This window comes from Lontra canadensis, unplaced genomic scaffold (assembly GCF_010015895.1).
Source record: "Lontra canadensis isolate GAN:19392208 unplaced genomic scaffold, GSC_riverotter_1.0 scaffold11, whole genome shotgun sequence".
Taxonomy (NCBI): Eukaryota; Metazoa; Chordata; class Mammalia; order Carnivora; family Mustelidae; genus Lontra; species Lontra canadensis.
In genome coordinates this window covers 3,587,771-3,609,485 of record NW_022631005.1, presented here as the reverse complement: position 1 = coordinate 3,609,485, position 21,715 = coordinate 3,587,771, and the positions used below count along the sequence as shown (strand labels likewise).

General features: G+C 42.1%; 1 protein-coding gene across 1 annotated transcript in view; it reads left to right on the top strand.

Moving 5' to 3' along the window:
- TTN (titin) overlaps positions 1–21,715 on the top strand; it is a 269,891-nt gene that overhangs the window by 237,265 nt on the left and 10,911 nt on the right. Inside the window, exons 294-323 of the mRNA XM_032856015.1 lie at positions 38–334; positions 437–1,024; positions 1,117–1,419; positions 1,537–1,833; positions 3,183–3,470; positions 3,587–3,886; positions 4,152–4,454; positions 4,554–4,859; positions 4,983–6,749; positions 7,060–7,353; positions 8,048–8,335; positions 8,457–8,756; positions 8,840–10,906; positions 11,003–11,305; positions 11,406–11,711; positions 11,832–12,122; positions 12,221–12,517; positions 12,638–12,943; positions 14,131–14,436; positions 14,518–14,799; positions 14,986–15,579; positions 15,699–15,986; positions 16,088–16,387; positions 16,820–17,122; positions 17,746–18,048; positions 18,160–18,744; positions 18,873–19,178; positions 19,294–19,593; positions 20,279–20,854; positions 20,959–21,264. Of these exons, the coding sequence (XP_032711906.1) occupies positions 38–334; positions 437–1,024; positions 1,117–1,419; positions 1,537–1,833; positions 3,183–3,470; positions 3,587–3,886; positions 4,152–4,454; positions 4,554–4,859; positions 4,983–6,749; positions 7,060–7,353; positions 8,048–8,335; positions 8,457–8,756; positions 8,840–10,906; positions 11,003–11,305; positions 11,406–11,711; positions 11,832–12,122; positions 12,221–12,517; positions 12,638–12,943; positions 14,131–14,436; positions 14,518–14,799; positions 14,986–15,579; positions 15,699–15,986; positions 16,088–16,387; positions 16,820–17,122; positions 17,746–18,048; positions 18,160–18,744; positions 18,873–19,178; positions 19,294–19,593; positions 20,279–20,854; positions 20,959–21,264 (13,350 nt within the window). The remainder of the gene's footprint in view (positions 1–37; positions 335–436; positions 1,025–1,116; positions 1,420–1,536; positions 1,834–3,182; positions 3,471–3,586; positions 3,887–4,151; positions 4,455–4,553; positions 4,860–4,982; positions 6,750–7,059; positions 7,354–8,047; positions 8,336–8,456; positions 8,757–8,839; positions 10,907–11,002; positions 11,306–11,405; positions 11,712–11,831; positions 12,123–12,220; positions 12,518–12,637; positions 12,944–14,130; positions 14,437–14,517; positions 14,800–14,985; positions 15,580–15,698; positions 15,987–16,087; positions 16,388–16,819; positions 17,123–17,745; positions 18,049–18,159; positions 18,745–18,872; positions 19,179–19,293; positions 19,594–20,278; positions 20,855–20,958; positions 21,265–21,715) is intronic.

Below are 21,715 nucleotides of genomic sequence, written 5' to 3'. Positions count from 1 at the left end.
GTAATAATCCCTTTTTTCTGGTGTTTTACTTTCTTAGAAAAGCCAAGCCCACCGGAAAAACTTGGAGTAACAGGTGTATCCAGAGATAGTGTTTCCCTGACCTGGCTGAAGCCAGAACACGATGGTGGAAGCAGGATTGTACACTATGTTGTTGAAGCACTAGAAAAGGGACAGAAAAATTGGGTTAGATGTGCAGTGGTCAAGTCAACCCATCACATTGTTTCTGGTCTGAGAGAGAATTCTGAATACTTTTTCCGGGTGTCTGCTGAAAATCAAGCTGGTCTGAGCGACCCAAGAGAGCTTCTGCTTCCTGTTCTTATTAAGGAACAACTAGGTATGTCTAATTTTATGTAGAAGCAAAATTTCAGATGGTTTGTGTTGATTTCATTCTTAGAGACTCTTTTTCACCTTCGTCTACTGTACGCTTATTTTTCAGAACCACCCGAAATTGATATGAAGAATTTCCCAAGTCATACTGTATACGTGAGAGCTGGTTCAAACCTCAAAGTTGACATTCCAATTTCTGGAAAACCACTGCCCAAAGTGACCTTATCAAGAGATGGTGTCCCCCTAAAGGCAACCATGAGATTTAATACTGAAGTTACTGCTGAGAACCTGACCATCAATCTCAAAGAAAGCATTGCCACTGATGCTGGAAGATACGAGATCACTGCTGCCAACTCCAGTGGAACAACCAAAGCTTTCATTAACATCATTGTACTGGACAGGCCTGGTCCCCCAACTGGCCCTGTTGTTATTAGCGATATAACAGAAGAAAGCGTGACTCTCAGATGGGAGCCACCAAAGTATGACGGCGGAAGTCAAGTTACTAATTACATCGTACTCAGGAGAGAGACAAATACGGCAGTATGGACTGAAGTGTCTACAACTGTTGCAAGGACCACGATTAAAATCATGAAGCTGACCACAGGAGAAGAATACCAATTCCGCATCAAGGCAGAAAACCGCTTCGGCATCAGTGATCACATAGATTCAGCGTGTGTGGTTGTCAAACTACCATACAGTAAGTTGCAGACTTTTTAAAGATCCCAGGTTTTTATTTACATAGATATTTTAAGTGTCTGTATTAACCTAAGGCATTTCTCTCTTCTGTAGCAACACCTGGACCGCCATCTACACCGTGGGTCACTAATGTTACTCGAGAAAGCATCACCGTGGGCTGGCATGAACCAGTGTCCAATGGAGGCAGTCCAGTTATAGGCTATCACCTGGAAATGAAAGACAGAAACAGTATTTTATGGCAAAAAGCCAACAAGTTGGTCATCCGCACAACTCATTTCAAAGTCACAACAATCAGTGCTGGACTTATTTATGAATTCAGAGTATATGCAGAAAATGCTGCTGGTATTGGAAAACCCAGCCATCCTTCTGAACCAGTCCTAGCCATTGATGCCTGTGGTATGTATTTTTCACGGGGAGGAGGATTCGGACTACTTAAAAATGCAAATCTTATTTCTGCAAAGCAAAATAATGTTGATGCAAGTTCCACTGACCTGCCTTTTCTTCTTACCACAGAGCCTCCAAGAAATGTCCGTATCACCGATATTTCAAAGAACTCTGTCAGCCTCTCATGGCAACAACCAGCTTTTGATGGAGGAAGCAAGATTACAGGCTACATTGTTGAGAGACGAGACCTCCCAGATGGCCGATGGACCAAGGCCAGCTTCACCAATGTTATCGAGACTCAATTCGTCATCTCTGGCTTGACACAGAATTCCCAGTATGAATTCCGTGTCTTTGCGAGGAATGCCGTTGGTTCAGTCAGCAATCCATCCGAGGTTGTAGGCCCCATTACGTGCATTGATTCTTATGGTAAGCATTTTTAGAACTTTGAATCCCAAAAGCAATTTAACTCAATGTTTGTCCATACTTTTTCTAGTCCTGATCTATAGAATATCTTTTACTATGCACCTTAATTAGATATTTAGAAGAAAGTATATACAACAGCTGGGAGTCTCAGGAGAATTCCTTAGTATCTCCTGCTCTCTTAACTGTGAAATGTGAGATTTGGACAACAGGATATCTAAAGTCCCTTCCAAATTCAACCTGTTAGAATGCTTTGTATGAGTTGCTACTTTCCCTTTTCTATTTTAAACTATCAGAGTCAATAATTAAAACCATGGTTGAATGCACAGAAAATATTCCACTTAAATAAGCAAAAAACTAAACAGAGGCATTAACAATAATAGTATTAGCAGTAGCTAAAATTTACTGGGTATTTTTCATGAATTCTCTCCCTTAATGTTAACAACCCTAACATTATCCCATTCAACAGAACAGGAACTAAGGTTCAGAGCACTTATGTAACTTCCCTAACATGGAGAAGCTCATTAGTGTGGAGTGGGAATTCAAAGAGACAACAGGACTCTCTCTACATTGTTGTCATTCCAAAAAAAAAAAAAATACTTGGCCATTCTGGACTTCATAGCAGTTTCAAAATTAAAATTTCTTGAGGGTTAAGTATCCTGTGACACCTTGTCTAAAAGCTCCCCGTGTTCAGGCAGTCTCTCTGGTGTCCGGGCAAAAGTATCCGCTCCTGTTCTCATGCTCAGAATCCCAGGGCTGCTCTTTATGAATCAGGCTTTGTGGACACTGTTGTGAGACTGTGAAACAAGTCAAATTTAGTTCTGTTTCTCAAAAGTTCTAAGCAGCCTGGCAGAAAAACTGTCCAGTGACATATAGAACTCTGTGAGTAAAGAATTCAGACTTAAAGAGTCAGACTTGAACAGCCCAAAGTTGGATGTCAGTGAACTGCAAAGGGAAAACTAGAATAGGAGATAGTCCGAGGAAAAGAAAGGAGAACCTAGGATGAGACAAAAGGTATAATGCAGCTTCTTCGAGGATGTTCTCACTACCGTATCCCATTCTGTCCCTGAAATTAAACACCCGATAGACTTTAAAATACATTTCAAAGGCACTAAAGTGCCTGTGTGATTACTACAGTGTCACTGAAGGACAGAGCTTCCTCACAACCTTTCTTCCCCATCTGGCTAGAAGCCTGGCTTCTAAAATTTAAATATTTAAAATAATAAGTAAATAAAATTAGAACTATTATATACTTAGATATTACTTAGTAAAAGCCAATGACCTTGCTTTGATGTTGCAATTATTTTTCCCATCCTTGTGATCTTTTAAATATTTCTCATCTGTTTTTCCCACAGGAGGACCTGTAATTGATTTGCCTCTAGAATATACAGAGGTTGTCAAATACAGAGCAGGTACATCTGTGAAGCTCAGAGCTGGCATTTCTGGCAAACCTGAGCCTACAATTGAGTGGTATAAAGATGATAAAGAGTTACAAACCAATGCACTGGTGTGTGTCGAAAATACCACCGACCTTGCGTCTATACTCATCAAAGATGCAAGTCGCCTGAATAGTGGAAGCTATGAACTAAAACTAAGGAATGCCATGGGCTCAGCCTCGGCCACCATCAGAGTACAGATCCTTGGTAGGTGTTACTGATAGGCCAGTGTCATATTTTGGTTGCCTAGAACTTAGCAATTTTAAATTAGTAGCTTTTTAAAAAGTACTGACTGACATATTGTTTTATTCTTTCGTTCACAGACAAACCAGGACCTCCAGGTGGTCCTATTGAATTTAAGACGGTCACTGCTGAAAAAATAACCCTTCTCTGGCGCCCTCCTGCGGATGATGGTGGTGCAAAAATCACTCACTACATCGTGGAAAAACGTGAGACAAGCCGCGTAGTGTGGTCTATGGTGTCTGAAAATTTGGAAGAGTGCATCATAACAACCACCAAAATTATCAAAGGAAATGAATACATCTTCCGGGTTCGAGCTGTAAACAAATATGGAATTGGGGATCCACTGGAATCTGACCCCGTGGTAGCAAAGAATGCCTTTGGTGAGACATGAGTTCATCAGCAAACTGAAATCGAATGTTTGAAATTTTTCAAATGAATTAATCTGCTAGCTTGTATGTTTTCTCAGAATGATTTTCTTAGAATGTTTTCTTTTGTCTCCCTTCTCCCCTCACCATCATCTTTGTCACAAGGGAAAGGACAGTCAGTGAAACTAATACTCTTGCATAGGATTTGAAGATTGAAAGGTAGAATTTATCAGTGATGTCAATCCTTCAAACTCATTTTTTCCTTTTCCTTTCTAAATAGTTACTCCTGGGCCTCCAGGCATACCAGAGGTAACCAAGATTACCAAGAATTCAATGACTGTTGTCTGGAGCAGGCCAGTTGCAGATGGTGGCAATGAGGTTAGCGGCTATTTCCTTGAGAAAAGAGACAAGAAGAGTCTAGCATGGTTTAAAGTCTTAAAGGAGACTATCCGTGACACCAGAGAGAAAGTGACCGGACTAACGGAAAACAGTGACTACCAATACCGAGTTTGTGCTGTAAATGCCGCTGGTCCGGGTCCATTTTCTGAACCATCTGACTTCTACAAAGCTGCCGATCCAATCGGTAAGTGCTCATCCACGCAGCATCTTCACCTGTGGCTCCTTCATGTCCCTAAATTGTACATGACCGTGTAATCACTGAATGTAATTCTGGTCATTCCAGACCCTCCAGGCCCACCAGCTAAGATAAGAATCGCAGATTCAACCAAATCCTCCATCACTCTTGGCTGGAATAAACCCGTCTATGACGGAGGCAGTGCTGTTACTGGATACGTTGTTGCGATGAGACAAGGAGAGGAAGAGGAATGGACTGTTGTCTCTACCAAGGGAGAAGTCAGAACCACAGAATATGTGGTATCGAACCTGACACCTGGAGTCAATTACTACTTCCAGGTGTCTGCTGTAAACTGTGCTGGACAAGGAGAACCTATAGAAATGACTGAACCTGTGCAAGCTAAAGATATACTTGGTATGTACCTACTCATATGGTTGTGTTTGGTTTTTTTGTTTTTTTTTTAATGAGAGTGCATCTAGGAAATCATTCATTTTCTTGCTTTAAAATTCAAAATGTATGTCCATTTTACGTCTACAGAGGAACCAGAGATCGACCTAGATGTGGCTCTCAGAACCTCTGTTATAGCTAAAGCTGGTGAAGACGTACAAGTGTTGATTCCCTTCAAAGGCAGACCTCCACCTACTGTCACATGGAGAAAAGATGAGAAGAATCTCGGCAGTGATGCCAGATACAACATTCAGAACACTGACTCATCTTCGTTACTCATCATTCCTCAAGTCACTCGCAATGATACAGGGAAATATATTCTCACAATAGAAAATGGCGTTGGTCAAGCAAAGTCTTCCACTGTGAGCATTAAAGTGCTTGATACGCCAGCCGCCTGCCAGAAACTACAAGTGAAACATGTTTCTCGAGGCACAGTCACTCTGTTCTGGGATCCTCCTCTCATTGACGGAGGATCTCCCATAATCAATTATGTCATTGAAAAGAGGGATGCCACCAAGAGAACATGGTCTTCAGTGTCACACAAATGTACCGGTACAACCTTTAAGGTAACAGATTTGTCAGAGAAAACTCCATTCTTCTTCAGAGTTCTTGCAGAAAACGAAATTGGAGTTGGGGAGCCCTGTGAAACTACAGAGCCAGTGAAGGCTGTTGAAGTCCCAGCTCCTATCCGTGATCTGTCAGTGAAAGACTCGACAAAGACATCTGTCACCCTGAGCTGGACCAAGCCTGACTTTGATGGTGGTAGCATCATCACAGAATATGTTGTGGAAAGGAAAGGGAAAGGCGAACAAACATGGTCACATGCTGGCACAAGTAAGACCTGTGAAATTGAAGTTACCCAACTTAAGGAACAGTCAGTCCTGGAATTCAGAGTATCTGCCAAAAATGAGAAAGGACTGAGTGATGCTGTCACTATTGGGCCAATTACAGTGAAAGAACTTGTGATTACACCTGAAGTTGACCTGTCAGATATCCCTGGGGCACAGATCGCTGTGAGAATTGGGCATAATGTGCACCTCGAATTGCCTTATAAAGGAAAACCCAAACCATCTATCAGTTGGCTGAAAGATGGTTTGCCACTGAAAGAAAGCGAGCATGTTCGTTTCAGTAAAACCGAAAACAAAATTACTTTGAGTATCAAGAACGTCAAGAAAGAGAACGGAGGGAAATATACCCTTATTCTCGATAATGCTGTCTGTAGAAACGCCTATCACATCACAATCATCACACTTGGCCCACCGTCCAAGCCCAAAGGGCCCATTCGATTTGATGAAATCAAGGCTGACAGTGTCATCATGTCCTGGGACGTGCCTGAAGATGACGGAGGAGGAGAAATTACCTGTTACAGCATTGAGAAGCGGGAAACTTCACAAACTAATTGGAAGATGGTGTGTTCAAGTGTTGCCCGGACAACTTTCAAAGTTCCTAATTTGGTCAAAGATGCTGAATACCAGTTTAGGGTTAGGGCGGAAAATAGATATGGAGTCAGCGAGCCACTTGTCTCAAACATTATTGTGGCGAAACATCAGTTCAGGATTCCTGGCCCCCCAGGAAAGCCAGTTGTATACAACGTGACTTCTGATGGCATGTCACTAACTTGGGACGCTCCAGTTTATGATGGTGGTTCAGAAGTTACTGGATTCCATGTTGAAAAGAAGGAAAGAAATAGCATCCTCTGGCAAAGAGTTAATACATCACCAATATCTGGAAGAGAATATAGAGTTACCGGACTCATGGAAGGCCTAGATTACCAGTTCCGTGTATATGCTGAAAATTCTGCTGGCCTAAGCTCGCCCAGTGACCCAAGCAAATTTACTTTAGCTGTTTCTCCAGTAGGTAAGTAACTAAGTATTACTGGAATATATCTAATTCAGCAACTGAATAGCCTACTACAAACACACACTGCTTTTCTTCCACTTAATCTGCTTTCACCTATCTTCTGTCCACTCTCAAGAGCTGGTCAAGTAAAGCAAAAGGAATGATTTTAAGTCAGTCTAATAATTTCAAGTTCTTTTTACAGCTTAGCTACAAAAAAATATGAAATTAAAATTAGCTTGGGGGATTTATTTTTTTTCTTCCACTGTGAATGAATTAATGATAGAAATGGATTACAGAAATGACAGAGTTAATTTCCATACTTTTTTAGACCCTCCTGGCACTCCTGACTACATTGATGTCACCCGGGAAACCATCACACTTAAATGGAATCCACCCCTGCGTGACGGGGGCAGTAAGATTGTGGCCTACAGTATTGAGAAACGGCAAGGGAGCGATCGCTGGGTCAGATGCAACTTTACTGACGTCAGTGAATGTCAGTACACAGTCACAGGACTTAGTCCTGGGGACCGATACGAGTTCAGAATAATCGCAAGAAATGCCGTCGGTACCATAAGTCCGCCTTCACAGTCTTCTGGCGTAATCATGACAAGAGACGAAAATGGTGAGCATTTCCAACTGATCGCCAAACATGCTTAAGAGCAGTCACGTTTTTTAAAGATACTTTTGGCCCCGGTCTGTAACAGGGGAATGGGAACACCATTTCATACAGATTTCCCAGGCTGTTATGTGGGTGAATTAGATTTTCTACCTTTCAGATAAAAAGAAGGAAAAAAAATTAACTAATTAGCATCGATTCTTTTTAACATGGTTATTGTTTCACTTTGTTGCCATATAAATAGTATACAAATGGGAAGGAGTTTTGGGTTTTGTAATTCCAGTCCTTTATAACAAAAACACTCTCAAGAATAACTGTCCAGCTTTTCTGAAGTTACTAAAATACAGCACACCCTTGTGATACAGTCCTCACCTTGCTTAAGTGCAGCTGATGACCTACAGGAACTTGTTTGAATATACAGCAGCATTAAGAAGTAAATGATCTATAAATATCTTCTAATTACAAATGGCAATGCAAGATTAATAACATGATAGACATAAAAAGGGGATGACTTCATAGCATGCAGATGTTCTGCCCCATAATCTCGATTCTCAGTTCTCAATCCTGCTTTTCACAAAAGGCTTTGGTAACACAGGATAAACATTACCCTTCCAGGCTCTAGGATATGGTGCTAATGAAAAACATGCTTACCTTTTTAATCTAGCCAAACTAACGCATATTATTTATATATCTTTTATAGTTCCACCAACTGTAGAGTTTGGCCCTGAGTACTTTGATGGTCTCATTATTAAGTCTGGAGAGAGCCTCAGAATTAAAGCTTTGGTGCAGGGACGGCCAGTACCTCGAGTAACTTGGTTCAAAGATGGAATAGAAATTGAAAAGAAGATGAATATGGAAATAACTGATGTCCTAGGATCCACCAGCCTTTTTGTTAGAGATGCTACCCGGGACCATCGTGGTGTATATTGTGTGGAAGCCAAAAATGCATCTGGCTCCTCAAAAGCAGAAATTACGGTGAAAGTACAAGGTACTTCTGAAACGACTTCTTAATCTTATAATTTATAGGACTTATAATTTATAATTTATAGACATGCCTGATTGCACTTTAAGAGGCAAGGAAAAATTAACTCTGGAACCTTTTCTTACAGACACACCAGGAAAAGTAGTTGGGCCAATAAGATTCACCAACATCACTGGAGAGAAGATGACCCTGTGGTGGGATGCTCCTGTCAATGACGGCTGTGCTCCCGTCACTCACTACATCATTGAGAAACGGGAAACCAGCAGACTTGCTTGGGCACTAATTGAGGATAACTGCCAGGCCCACAGCTATACTGCCACGAAACTAATAAATGGCAATGAATACCAATTCCGTGTTTCTGCAGTTAACAAGTTTGGTGTTGGGAGGCCGCTTGATTCTGACCCAGTAGTTGCTCAAATACAATACAGTAAGTATCTGTTTTTTTCTAAGGGGTACCATGTCGTAAGATTAACTTCCAATCCACATGTCTAATTTGTCTTAATTTTACAGCTGTTCCTGACGCCCCCGGCACTCCAGAACCTAGTAATGTAACCGGCAATAGCATTACCCTGACATGGGCGAGGCCAGAATCAGATGGTGGCAACGAAATTCAACAATACATCCTTGAAAGGAGAGAAAAGAAAAGCACACGATGGGTAAAAGTGATCAGCAAACGACCAATCTCTGAGACGAGATTCAAAGTCACTGGTCTGATAGAGGGCAACGAGTATGAATTCCACGTCATGGCTGAAAACGCAGCAGGAGTGGGACCTGCAAGCGGAATCTCAAGACTAATCAAATGTCGAGAGCCGGTCAGCCCACCAAGTGCTCCCACTGTGGTCAAGGTGACCGACACGTCCAAGACAACTGTGAGTTTAGAATGGTCTAAGCCAGTGTTTGATGGCGGCATGGAAATAATTGGATATATCATTGAAATGTGCAAAGCTGACTTAGGAGACTGGCAAAAGGTAAATGCAGAGGCGTGTGTGAAAACGAGATACACAGTCACTGATCTGCAAGCAGGTGAAGAATACAAATTCCGGGTTAGTGCTATCAACGGTGCCGGAAAAGGAGAGAGCAGCGAAGTGACCGGCGCAATTAAAGCAGTTGACCGATTAGCAGCTCCTGAGTTAGACATTGATGCAAACTTCAAGCAGACCCATATTGTTAGAGCTGGGGCCAGTATCCGCCTCTTCATTGCCTACCAGGGTAGACCGACTCCTACGGCTGTGTGGACCAAGTCTGACTCAAACCTGAGCATTCGGGCTGACATCCACACAACAGACTCCTTCAGCACCCTCACTGTGGAAAACTGCAACAGAAATGATGCAGGGAAATACACCCTTACCGTAGAAAACAACAGTGGTAGTAAGTCAATCACATTCACTGTAAAGGTGCTAGACACTCCAGGCCCACCTGGCCCAATCACTTTCAAGGATGTGACCCGCGGATCTGTTACACTGATGTGGGATGCACCTATCCTTGACGGGGGCGCCCGAATCCATCATTATGTGGTAGAAAAACGAGAAGCAAGTCGTCGTAGCTGGCAGGCTATCAGTGAAAAATGCACTCGTCAGATCCTCAAGGTCAGTGACCTGGCAGAAGGCGTTCCATACTATTTCCGTGTTTCTGCCGAGAATGAGTATGGTGTGGGTGAACCCTATGAAATGCCAGAACCGATCATAGCCACAGAACAGCCCGCTCCACCTAAGAGACTTGACATCATTGACACGAGCAAATCGTCGGCAGTCTTAGCGTGGCTTAAACCCGACCATGATGGAGGCAGCCGGATCACTGGCTACCTTCTCGAAATGAGACAAAAGGGATCTGACTTCTGGGTCGAGGCTGGTCGCACCAAACAGATGACTTTCACAGTGGAGCGCCTGGTTGAGAACACCGAATACGAATTCCGTGTGAAGGCCAAGAATGATGCTGGCTACAGCGAACCCAGGGAAGCCTTCTCCTCCGTCATCATCAAGGAGCCTCAAATTGAGCCCACTGCTGATCTCACTGGAATTACTAATCAGCTCATAACTTGCAAAGCAGGAAGCACATTTACCATTGATGTCCCAATCACTGGTCGTCCTGCTCCCAAAGTAACATGGAAGCTTGAAGAAATGAGACTTAAGGAGACAGATCGAGTGAGTATCACAACAACAAAAGACAGAACCACCCTGTCTGTAAAGGATAGCATGAGAGGTGACTCTGGAAGATACTTCTTGACCCTGGAAAATACAGCTGGTGTTAAAACATTTACCATCACAGTTGTGGTCATTGGAAGGCCAGGCCCAGTAACTGGCCCCATTGAGGTCTCATCTGTCTCAGCTGAATCGTGTGTCCTGTCATGGGCTGAACCTAAAGATGATGGAGGCACTGACATTACCAATTACATAGTTGAAAAGCGTGAATCGGGTACAACAGCTTGGCAGCTTGTCAATTCCAGTGTCAAGCGCACTCAGATTAAAGTCACTCATCTCACAAAATACATGGAATATTCTTTCCGGGTCAGTTCGGAGAACAGATTTGGTGTCAGCAAGCCTCTAGAATCAGCACCAATAATTGCAGAGCATCCGTTTGGTGAGAAAAATTAAAATATTTCAAACTCCATTATTAAGCATTTCCCCTGAATTTTATAAAATTGTATTCATATTTGATACCTTTGTTTGTATTTAGTCCCGCCAAGTGCTCCTACCAGACCTGAAGTCTACCACGTGTCCGCCAATGCCATGTCCATTCGTTGGGAAGAACCTTACCATGATGGTGGCAGTAAAATCATTGGCTACTGGGTTGAGAAGAAAGAACGGAACACCATTCTTTGGGTGAAAGAAAACAAAGTGCCCTGCTTAGAGTGCAACTACAAAGTGAGTGGTTTGGTGGAAGGACTTGAATACCAGTTCAGAACATATGCACTCAATGCTGCAGGTGTTAGCAAAGCCAGTGAAGCTTCAAGACCTATGATGGCTCAAAACCCAGTTGGTATGTATCAAAATTGAATGGGTACATTAGTTTATCATCATCATCAACACTAGAATTCAGAGTTGTATTTTTTTTAACTTGACTTTCGCATCCCTTCCAGATGCACCAGGAAGACCAGAGGTGACAGATGTCACAAGATCAACAGTGTCACTGATTTGGCCTGTCCCGGTTTATGATGGTGGCAGCAAGGTGGTGGGCTACATCATAGAGCGTAAGCCCGTCAGTGAGGTTGGAGATGGTCGCTGGCTAAAATGCAACTATACCATCGTATCCGACAATTTCTTCACTGTGACTGCTCTCAGTGAAGGAGACACTTATGAATTCCGTGTGTTGGCTAAGAATGCAGCAGGAGTAATTAGCAAAGGATCAGAATCCACAGGCCCTGTCACTTGCAGAGATGAATATGGTAAAAAATAATAATAATAATAATAGTAAAATAATAATCAATGTACTCCTTTTAAATGATCACAATTTTTGTGAAAATAAACGGTCCTATATTTATTCATATCCATTCTGTCTATGACAGCTCCACCCAAAGCTGAACTGGATGCCAGATTACAGGGTGACCTGGTTACCATCAGAGCAGGCTCGGATCTCGTCCTCGATGCTGCAGTTGGTGGCAAACCTGAACCCAAAATTATCTGGACCAAAGGGGACAAGGAACTAGATCTCTGTGAAAAGGTCTCTTTGCAGTATACAGGCAAGCGTGCAACTGCTGTGATCAAGTTCTGTGACAGAAGTGACAGCGGAAAATACACATTAACAGTGAAGAATGCCAGTGGGACCAAGGCCGTGTCTGTCATGGTCAAAGTTCTTGGTAAGCCTGTCAGATGTTCTTTTAGTTTGTATAGCATTTTCATGTGTGGGTAGAAAAAAAACATCTGAATCACTGCTTGCCATTGACACCGGTTTCAGATTCCCCTGGCCCATGTGGAAAGCTCACCGTCAGCAGAGTGACAGAGGAAAAGTGCACTTTAGCCTGGAGCCTTCCTCAGGAAGATGGAGGGGCAGAAATAACTCACTACATCGTGGAAAGACGAGAGACTAGCAGGCTCAACTGGGTGATCGTTGAAGGCGAATGCCCAACCCTGTCCCATGTCGTTACCAGACTCATCAAGAACAATGAATACATATTCCGAGTGCGGGCAGTGAACAAATATGGCCCTGGTGTGCCTGTTGAATCAGAGCCAATTGTAGCCAGAAACTCATTCAGTGAGTATTAACACTCTGAAACAAGTTGGTAGTTATGGGATCGGGAGCGAGGGGGACTATCCTATCAATAGTGATTTTGTGTAATTCTGACCATCCTCACTTTCATAAAAATATAAACAGCTATTCCATCACAACCGGGCATACCCGAAGAAGTTGGGGCCGGCAAAGAGCATATCATCATCCAGTGGACAAAACCTGAATCTGATGGCGGTAATGAGATCAACAACTATCTAGTAGACAAACGTGAGAAAAAGAGCCTGCGCTGGACACGTGTCAACAAAGACTATGTGGTATATGATACCAGGCTGAAGGTGACTGGCCTCATGGAAGGTTGTGATTACCAATTCCGGGTCACCGCGGTGAATGCTGCTGGTAACAGTGAACCCAGCGAAGCTTCCAACTTTATCTCATGCCGAGAACCATCATGTGAGTTCTAAGAATCAGACACAAACCTAATGCCCATTAAAACCATGTTACAAATTTTCCAATATTACCATTTCCAAGAACCTCTAGAATTTATGAATGATCTAGAAAAGCATATGCTTATTAGAGGGATCTTAAATATAGCTAGGCCAGAACATTTTAACCACTACTTCTATTGATAAGTTGGCAGTTACATTGCTAAAAATTATCACAGTATTTTCCAGTCTATGAAAGAAATAAATTATTTTACTGCCAATATGAAAGAGATCTATTTTATGAATATTCCTAAGAATGGGAAAAATGTGGCATAGTGATAATAATTACTAAAAAGAAAAAAGATGTCTTGTTTAAGAAGAGCATAAAGGTTAGTTTTCTAATAAGTGCCTAACAAAATTGTCACAAGAGCTTCAAAAATAAGTGGCAAATCCTTGTACAGAGTTTGAGCCTGACTAAAAAGAATAAACCACTGTGACTGAATAGTGGAAGAAGAGGAAACCACTTTGCGTACTCAGTAGAAACACAGAGGTGACAAGTGATACTAACCCTGTGGGAGCTGAGTGACTAAGGGAAAGTGCCTGAGAACCCGTATTTTAAACAATGAGCGGAGCTAGAAGAATCCAACATAGCTAGCCAAAGTAGCGGGAAGAAACCATTTACCTTTCTAAAGAAATGTAATTTTTTAAATAAAATAATAATGATGTTGATATTTGAATAATAATAATATGAATAATAATGATATAGCATTCAGCACTGTCCTATAATATAAGAAGAGCCCAGTTATACAGATTACCTTGGTGAGTGTGGACAAAAACCAAAAATGCCTTACTCTTCTGGGGGTGGGAGAATCAGAAGAAAGGGAAGGTGACCACATACTTGTGGGTTAAGATGCAGAGATCATCAGGTGACTTCTATTTCTTATGGCCAATAAGGATACAACTTAATGAATCCTTTTTTTTTTTAATTTTAATCCTTTACTACACTATAAAAAGACCTTTTAAAATATTGACTTTAATAAATCACAGGGGGTTTTTTTTCCCTCTAAACCTTATTAAAAGACCTTTTGAAATACTGGTGGCGGGGCGGGGGGGCGGAATAATAATGCCTTTGTGAGTCTTGAAAACCAAAAATATAAACCCTCAAACCTTCCTTATTTGTATAATATGTGAACTCCCCCTTTTTAAATTCCACAGATACCCCTGGACCCCCTTCTGCTCCAAGAGTTGTGGACACCACCAAGACCAGCATTAGTTTGGCATGGACCAAGCCCATGTATGATGGTGGCATTGACATCATAGGATACGTTCTTGAAATGCAAGAGAAAGACACCGATCACTGGTACCGAGTGCATACCAATGCCACAATAAGAAATACTGAATTCACTGTGCCAGAGCTTAAAATGGGCCAGAAATACTCCTTCAGGGTTGCTGCTGTGAATGCGAAGGGTATGAGTGAATACAGCGAGTCAACTGCTGAAATTGAGCCCGTGGAAAGACTAGGTATTTATAATAAAAGCTTTCAGGTGAATTTTTTTCTCATTGCACCTATTCATAAATTAAGTTTTGACATTTGCTTTCCAGAAATACCAGACCTAGAGCTTGCCGATGATTTAAAGAAGACTGTGACCATCAGAGCTGGGGCCTCATTGCGCCTGATGGTGTCTGTATCTGGAAGACCACCTCCTGTCATCACATGGAGCAAGAAGGGCATTGACCTTGCAAACCGGGCCATTATTGACACCACTGACAGCTACTCTTTACTTATTGTGGACAAAGTTAACCGGTACGATGCTGGAAAATACACTATTGAAGCTGAAAATCAATCTGGCAAGAAATCAGCAACAGTCCTTGTTAAAGTATACGGTAAGTATTTGTCTTAAAATTGACTACACTCTGAGTAGATTTCTTAAAAAAAAAAATACCCCTTGACCTAGGATTGGTCACCTCTCTAGAGAGAAACCATGTTGAATACGTGTTCCTGAAAAACACAAAACAGAATCTACCAACCAATCAGCAAATAAGTATGAATCTTACATTCTACTTTTTTAGATACTCCTGGTCCCTGTCCTTCAGTGAGAGTTAAAGAAGTATCAAGAGATTCTGTAACCATTACCTGGGAAATTCCCACAATTGATGGTGGAGCTCCCGTCAACAATTACATTATTGAGAAACGTGAAGCTGCCATGAGAGCATTCAAAACAGTAACTACCAAATGCAGCAAGACACTTTACCGAATTTCCGGACTTGTAGAAGGAACCATGTACTATTTCCGAGTGTTGCCGGAAAATATTTATGGCATAGGGGAACCATGTGAAACATCTGATGCAGTTCTGGTCTCAGAAGTACCTCTAGTGCCTACAAAGCTAGAAGTGGTCGATGTCACCAAATCAACTGTCACTCTGGCCTGGGAAAAACCACTCTACGATGGTGGTAGCCGACTCACAGGATATGTCCTTGAGGCCTGCAAAGCTGGCACCGAGAGGTGGATGAAGGTCGTCACCTTAAAACCCACAGTCCTAGAGCACACTGTTATTTCCTTAAACGAAGGTGAACAGTATCTATTTAGAGTAAGGGCACAAAATGAGAAAGGCGTGTCAGAGCCAAGAGAGATTATCACAGCCGTGACTGTACAAGACCTCAGAGGTATGTATCAAATCACCAAAAACATCCATAACAGTGATGTAAAGAAAACATTCAGAATTCATGATACTTTGTCATTAGAAATAATGCTTAAGAATTAAGGCCTACTCTCTTTCTCCTAGTGTTGCCAACAATCGATCTTTCTACAATGCCTCAGAAGACCGTTCATGTCCCAGCCGGCAGACCAGTGGAGCTCGTGATACCAATCGCTGGTCGCCCACCTCCTGCTGCTTCCTGGTTCTTTGCTGGTTCGAAACTAAGAGAATCAGAGCGTGTCACGGTTGAAACTCATAGTAAAGTAGCCAAATTAACCATCCGTGAAACCACCATCAGAGATACTGGAGAATATACACTTGAACTGAAGAATGTCACTGGAACTACTTCAGAGACCATTAAAGTTATCATTCTTGGTAAGGATGTGTGACAAAGACACATGTGAGTTGTTGATGTTCGGTCACCCAGTTGTGATTTGAAGTGAAAATTAATTTTCCGATTTCTTTCTCTTTCATAGACAAGCCTGGTCCTCCAACTGGGCCTATTAAGATTGATGAAATTGATGCTACTTCAATTACCATTTCCTGGGAACCACCCAAATTGGATGGTGGCGCTCCACTGAGCGGTTATGTGGTCGAACAGCGTGATGCCCATCGTCCAGGATGGCTGCCAGTGTCTGAATCCGTGACTAGACAGACATTTAAGTTTACCAGACTCACTGAAGGCAATGAGTATGTGTTCCGCGTGGCTGCAACGAACCGCTTCGGGATTGGCTCTTACTTGCAGTCTGAGGTCATAGAATGTCGCAGCAGCATCAGTAAGTGCTTGGACCCTTAAGGCTACCATTCTCCCCACCTGATTCTGAAAGTTGACAGAAGGGAATTTGTTTTTACTATGTACTAAGGAAAAAGAGGTCCCAAAATTAACCGTAGGGTCTTTCTAAAGTTTCCTGGAGGTTTTCCTGGAGGTTTTGTTTGTTTTAATGAAAAAGAGGAAGGAGAAAAGGAATGAGGGAGACGGGGGGACTGGCTAGGTTATAGTGAGGAAAAAAATACAGAATACATTTCTAGTAAATGTTTACAAAATTAAAGAAAATGAGGAACCTCAAGAAAAGTACAAAAATAAAAACATTGAAAAAATAGTCACAAGTCTTATACGCTATTTAAAAGGCTAAGACATACTTACAGAAATGTGCGAGTCTTTAATTTATTCTCATTGCCATAATGTGTTTACCTCTGTCTGACTGCAGGTATTCCGGGACCTCCAGAAACATTACAAATATTTGATGTCTCCCGTGATGGCATGACACTGACTTGGTATCCACCAGAAAACGATGGTGGCTCCCAAGTGACTGGATATATCATAGAGCGCAAAGAAGTGAGAGCAGATCGATGGGTCCGTGTAAATAAAGTACCAGTGACGATGACACGGTACCGTTCCACTGGCCTTATTGAAGGCTTAGAATATGAACACCGTGTCACAGCCATTAACGTGAGAGGGACTGGGAAACCAAGTCGTCCTTCCAAACCCATCGTTGCCATGGATCCAATTGGTAAATACATTGTGTATAGGTCAATTTTTTGAGGTATAATTTAAATATAGTAAAAGTTATCCTTCTGAAATTCTAAGTTTTGAAAAGGTCCTGTTTGTAAGCACCACCACAGTCAAAATATAGAGATCTTAAAAAAAAAAAAATATATATATATATATATATATATAGAGAGAGAGAGAGAGAGAGAGAGAGAGTTCTTCCACCAGCTCAGAAAGTTCAGTTGTGGATCCCCTCCCCACTCCAGCCCCTAGCAGCTTTGGGCAAGTAACTTTTTGTATTATCCTCTTGAATCTATTCCCCATTCTTTAAAATGGGACTTATAATACATGCCCTATATCAGTGCTTAGTTCTTTGAATAAGTTACTACTTCTAAAAGCACTTTGAGAGCTGATGATAAATGTAGGATGGCAGTAGTGATCATAAATAAAGCACATTTAAGACTGAGGAAAAAGCAAGAGCTTTAAGTATTATTAACTGATAAAATGAATAAAATTTTAACAAAAAACTGTATTCTAATGCTGATAGTTCACGTTTACACAATTCATTGCATGTCAGGTGGCACAGTTGATTTTCAGCTTGGCAGCAACTTTAAGAATATCTAATTGTCTTATTCTTAACCCCAGCTCCTCCAGGAAAGCCGCAAAATCCAAGAGTTACTGATACAACAAGGTCATCAGTCTCCCTGGCCTGGAGTGTTCCAGAAGATGAAGGAGGATCTAAAGTCACAGGCTACTTGATTGAAATGCAAAAAGTAGATCAACACGAATGGACCAAATGTAACACCACCCCAACCAAGATTCGGGAGTATACCCTAACACATCTACCTCAGGGCGCTGAATACAGATTCCGTGTCCTAGCTTGTAACGCTGGTGGACCTGGGGAGCCTGCTGAAGTACCAGGAACGGTCAAAGTCACCGAAATGCTTGGTAAGAAATATGATCACTTACTTCCTGTGAATAATTGCCTTAAGATTTATGTCTTACCATCCCACCCCACCGCCTAAGAAATGCTAATTGTAACTGGATCTTTTTTCCTAGAATATCCTGATTATGAACTTGATGAAAGATACCAAGAAGGTGTCTTTGTGAGACAAGGTGGAGTCATCAGACTTACCATACCAATCAAAGGAAAACCATTCCCAATATGTAAATGGACCAAGGAAGGACAAGATGTTAGTAAACGTGCCATGATTGCAACCTCTGAAACACACACTGAGCTTGTAATCAAAGAAGCAGACAGGGATGATTCTGGCACTTACGACCTGGTTCTGGAAAACAAGTGTGGCAAGAAGACTGTCTATATCAAAGTCAGGGTAATAGGAAATCCCAACCCTCCTGAAGGGCCACTTGAATATGACGACATACAAGCTCGCTCTGTAAGGGTCAGCTGGAGGCCACCCGCCGATGACGGTGGTGCTGACATCTTAGGCTATATTCTCGAGAGACGAGAAGTGTCTAAAGCTGCCTGGTATACGATTGATTCCAGAGTCCGAGGTACATCTCTGGTGGTAAAGGGCCTCAAAGAGAATGTGGAGTACCATTTCCGTGTTTCAGCTGAAAATCAGTTTGGCATAAGCAAATCCTTGAAATCTGAAGAAGCAGTCATACCAAAAACACCACTGAGTAAGTACTCTTCCAACCACGACACTGTAAAAATTCTTCCAGTACTCTTTCATTTTGAGATGAAAGCCATCAGCTTACAAGATATGGGACCGTACTCTCAACCCATGTTTTCTACTTCATATCCATAGATCCTCCGGAGCCTCCAAGCAATCCTCCAGAAGTACTTGATGTGACCAAGAGTTCTGTCAGCCTGTCTTGGTCCCGGCCCAAAGACGATGGTGGTTCTCGAGTCACAGGCTACTACATTGAACGCAAGGAGACATCAACAGACAAGTGGGTCAGGCACAACAAGACTCAGATAACGACCACAATGTACACAGTCACTGGGCTTGTTCCCGATGCGGAGTATCAGTTCCGCATCATCGCACAGAATGAGGTTGGCCTGAGCGAGACCAGCCCTGCTTCTGAACCAGTCATTTGCAAAGATCCCTTTGGTAAGGAGAGAGTCTCTAAAGGGGTTCAAACCAAAGAGGCAAGCCATCTTGGGTCTTTTGCTTTTATGTCAGCAGTAAAACTGATTCCCTTTTTGGGTGTTTGAAAATATTTCAGATAAGCCAAGCCAACCTGGAGAACTTGAGATTCTTTCAATATCCAAAGATAGTGTCACTCTGCAGTGGGAGAAACCAGAATGTGATGGTGGCAAAGACATCCTTGGATACTGGGTTGAATACAGGCAGTCTGGAGACAGTGCCTGGAAGAAGAGCAATAAGGAGCGCATCAAGGACAGGCAGTTCATGATAGGGGGGTTGCTGGAAGCCACTGAATATGAATTCAGGGTTTTTGCTGAGAATGAGACCGGGCTTAGCAGACCTCGAAGAACTGCTATGTCTGTAAAGACTAAGCTAACATGTAAGTAGCCACTAGTTCTCTGCTTTTGATCTACAAACTAAGCAACGTATTAAGGCTCATTCTTCCTTGATATTAAGTAGATGTACAGAAAATCTTATTGGAGGAGAGTGTTTGGGAAGAGTGAACTCACTTTGGCAAACACATACACAGGAAATAGCTGCCATGTTCTACAGGAAGTCATTCCAAGCATGTAACCTCAGTAGATGTTAGGTGCAGTGACCTGAGTACATTCTTAGAGCAATTTCTCTTCAGATGCAATGGTTTGGGTTTCTCTATGCTTCCTAATAAGACTTGAAGGGTCAACAAATGTACCCCACTTTAGTGAACCTAAGTAAGGCAAAGATTCTTTCTATAGATTTATAGAGAGAATTCATAAATTTCCCCAGGCCCCTTATAATTTCTGACTGTACACTTGATCTTGGCCAAAAGGCCGAGAAGCGATTGTCTCCCAACTGTAAAGAGGAAAGTCACTCTACGTAATAATGTGATGATGTGCTCACTGAATCCCTGTTTCCCATAAGACCCCAGGAAAAGCGCTATTAAATTTCTAGGTACTCATGTGTAAATCATGGTATCTAAGAGAGTATTAGTCAAAAGAATAAATTCATTCCTGCTATACAAGGGCAGAGGATTACAGATTTAGTAGTAATAATAATGCATTAATATTATCTTTCATATCCTTCAGCCGGAGAGGCTCCAGGAGTACGCAAAGAAATGAAGGATGTTACCACCAAGTTGGGTGAAGCTGCTCAGCTGTCATGCCAGATTGTTGGAAGGCCTCTTCCTGACATTAAATGGTACCGATTTGGAAAGGAGCTGGTACAAAGCCGGAAGTACAAAATGTCTTCAGATGGACGCACACATACGTTAACTGTAATGACAGAGGAACAAGAAGATGAAGGTGTTTATACCTGCGTAGCTACTAATGAGGTTGGAGAAGTAGAAACCAGTAGTAAGCTTCTCCTGCAAGCAACACCACAGTTCCATCCCGGTTACCCACTGAAAGAGAAATATTATGGTGCTGTGGGTTCGACACTTCGACTTCATGTTATGTATATTGGTCGTCCAGTACCTTCCATCACTTGGTTCCATGGCCAGAAACTTCTGCAAAACTCAGAAAACATTACTATTGAAAACACTGAGCACTATACTCATCTTGTCATGAAGAATGTCCAACATAAGACTCATGCTGGGAAATACAAAGTTCAGCTCAGCAATATTTTTGGAACAGTTGATGCCATCCTTGATGTGGAAATACAAGGTATCTTATTTTACTTTTTAGTGTTTTTTTAACTTTTCAAGAAAAAAAAAGATCTCAGGTGACCTACTACAAAAAACCACTACAATTGTATTTTCTCTCAACAGATAAACCAGACAAACCCACAGGACCAATTGTGATAGAAGCTCTGTTGAAGAACTCCGCAGTGATCAGCTGGAAACCACCCGCAGATGATGGAGGCTCCTGGATCACCAACTATGTGGTGGAGAAATGTGAGGCCAAGGAAGGAGCTGAATGGCAATTGGTGTCTTCAGCCATCTCGGTGACAACCTGCAGAATTGTAAACCTCACAGAAAATGCTGGCTATTACTTCCGGGTTTCAGCCCAAAACACTTTTGGCATCAGTGAGCCTCTAGAGGTTGCCTCAGTTGTGATCATTAAGAGTCCTTTTGGTGAGTACAATCTCTACAATCTTCCTATGGCAAAATTCCATCCTTACACAAAACTCTTACTAATAGAAATAACATTTGAAAGGAAATAGCCAAGATTTAGATAAAATACAAGTGCCTTTTATCTCACTTAAACTGAACTTTTGCACATCTACAAGGGCAAATATAAACCCTAGTTCTTTAAAAAACGAACTTTGTGTTTTGGTAAGTTTCTTAGCATAAAGTGACCCATTTCCTTTTTCTGGAATAGCTGTTCTTAGAACTTTGGGTTTGTAAGATTGTCTTTTTTAAAACTAAGCTTTTGGGGCGCTTGGTTGGCTCAGTGGGTTAACGCCTCTGCTTTCAGCTCGGGTCATGATGCCAGAATCCTGGGATCGAGCCCTGCATCAGGCTCTCTGCCCGGTGGAGAGCCTGCTTCTCCTTCTCTCTCTGCCTGCCTCTCTGCCTGCTTGTG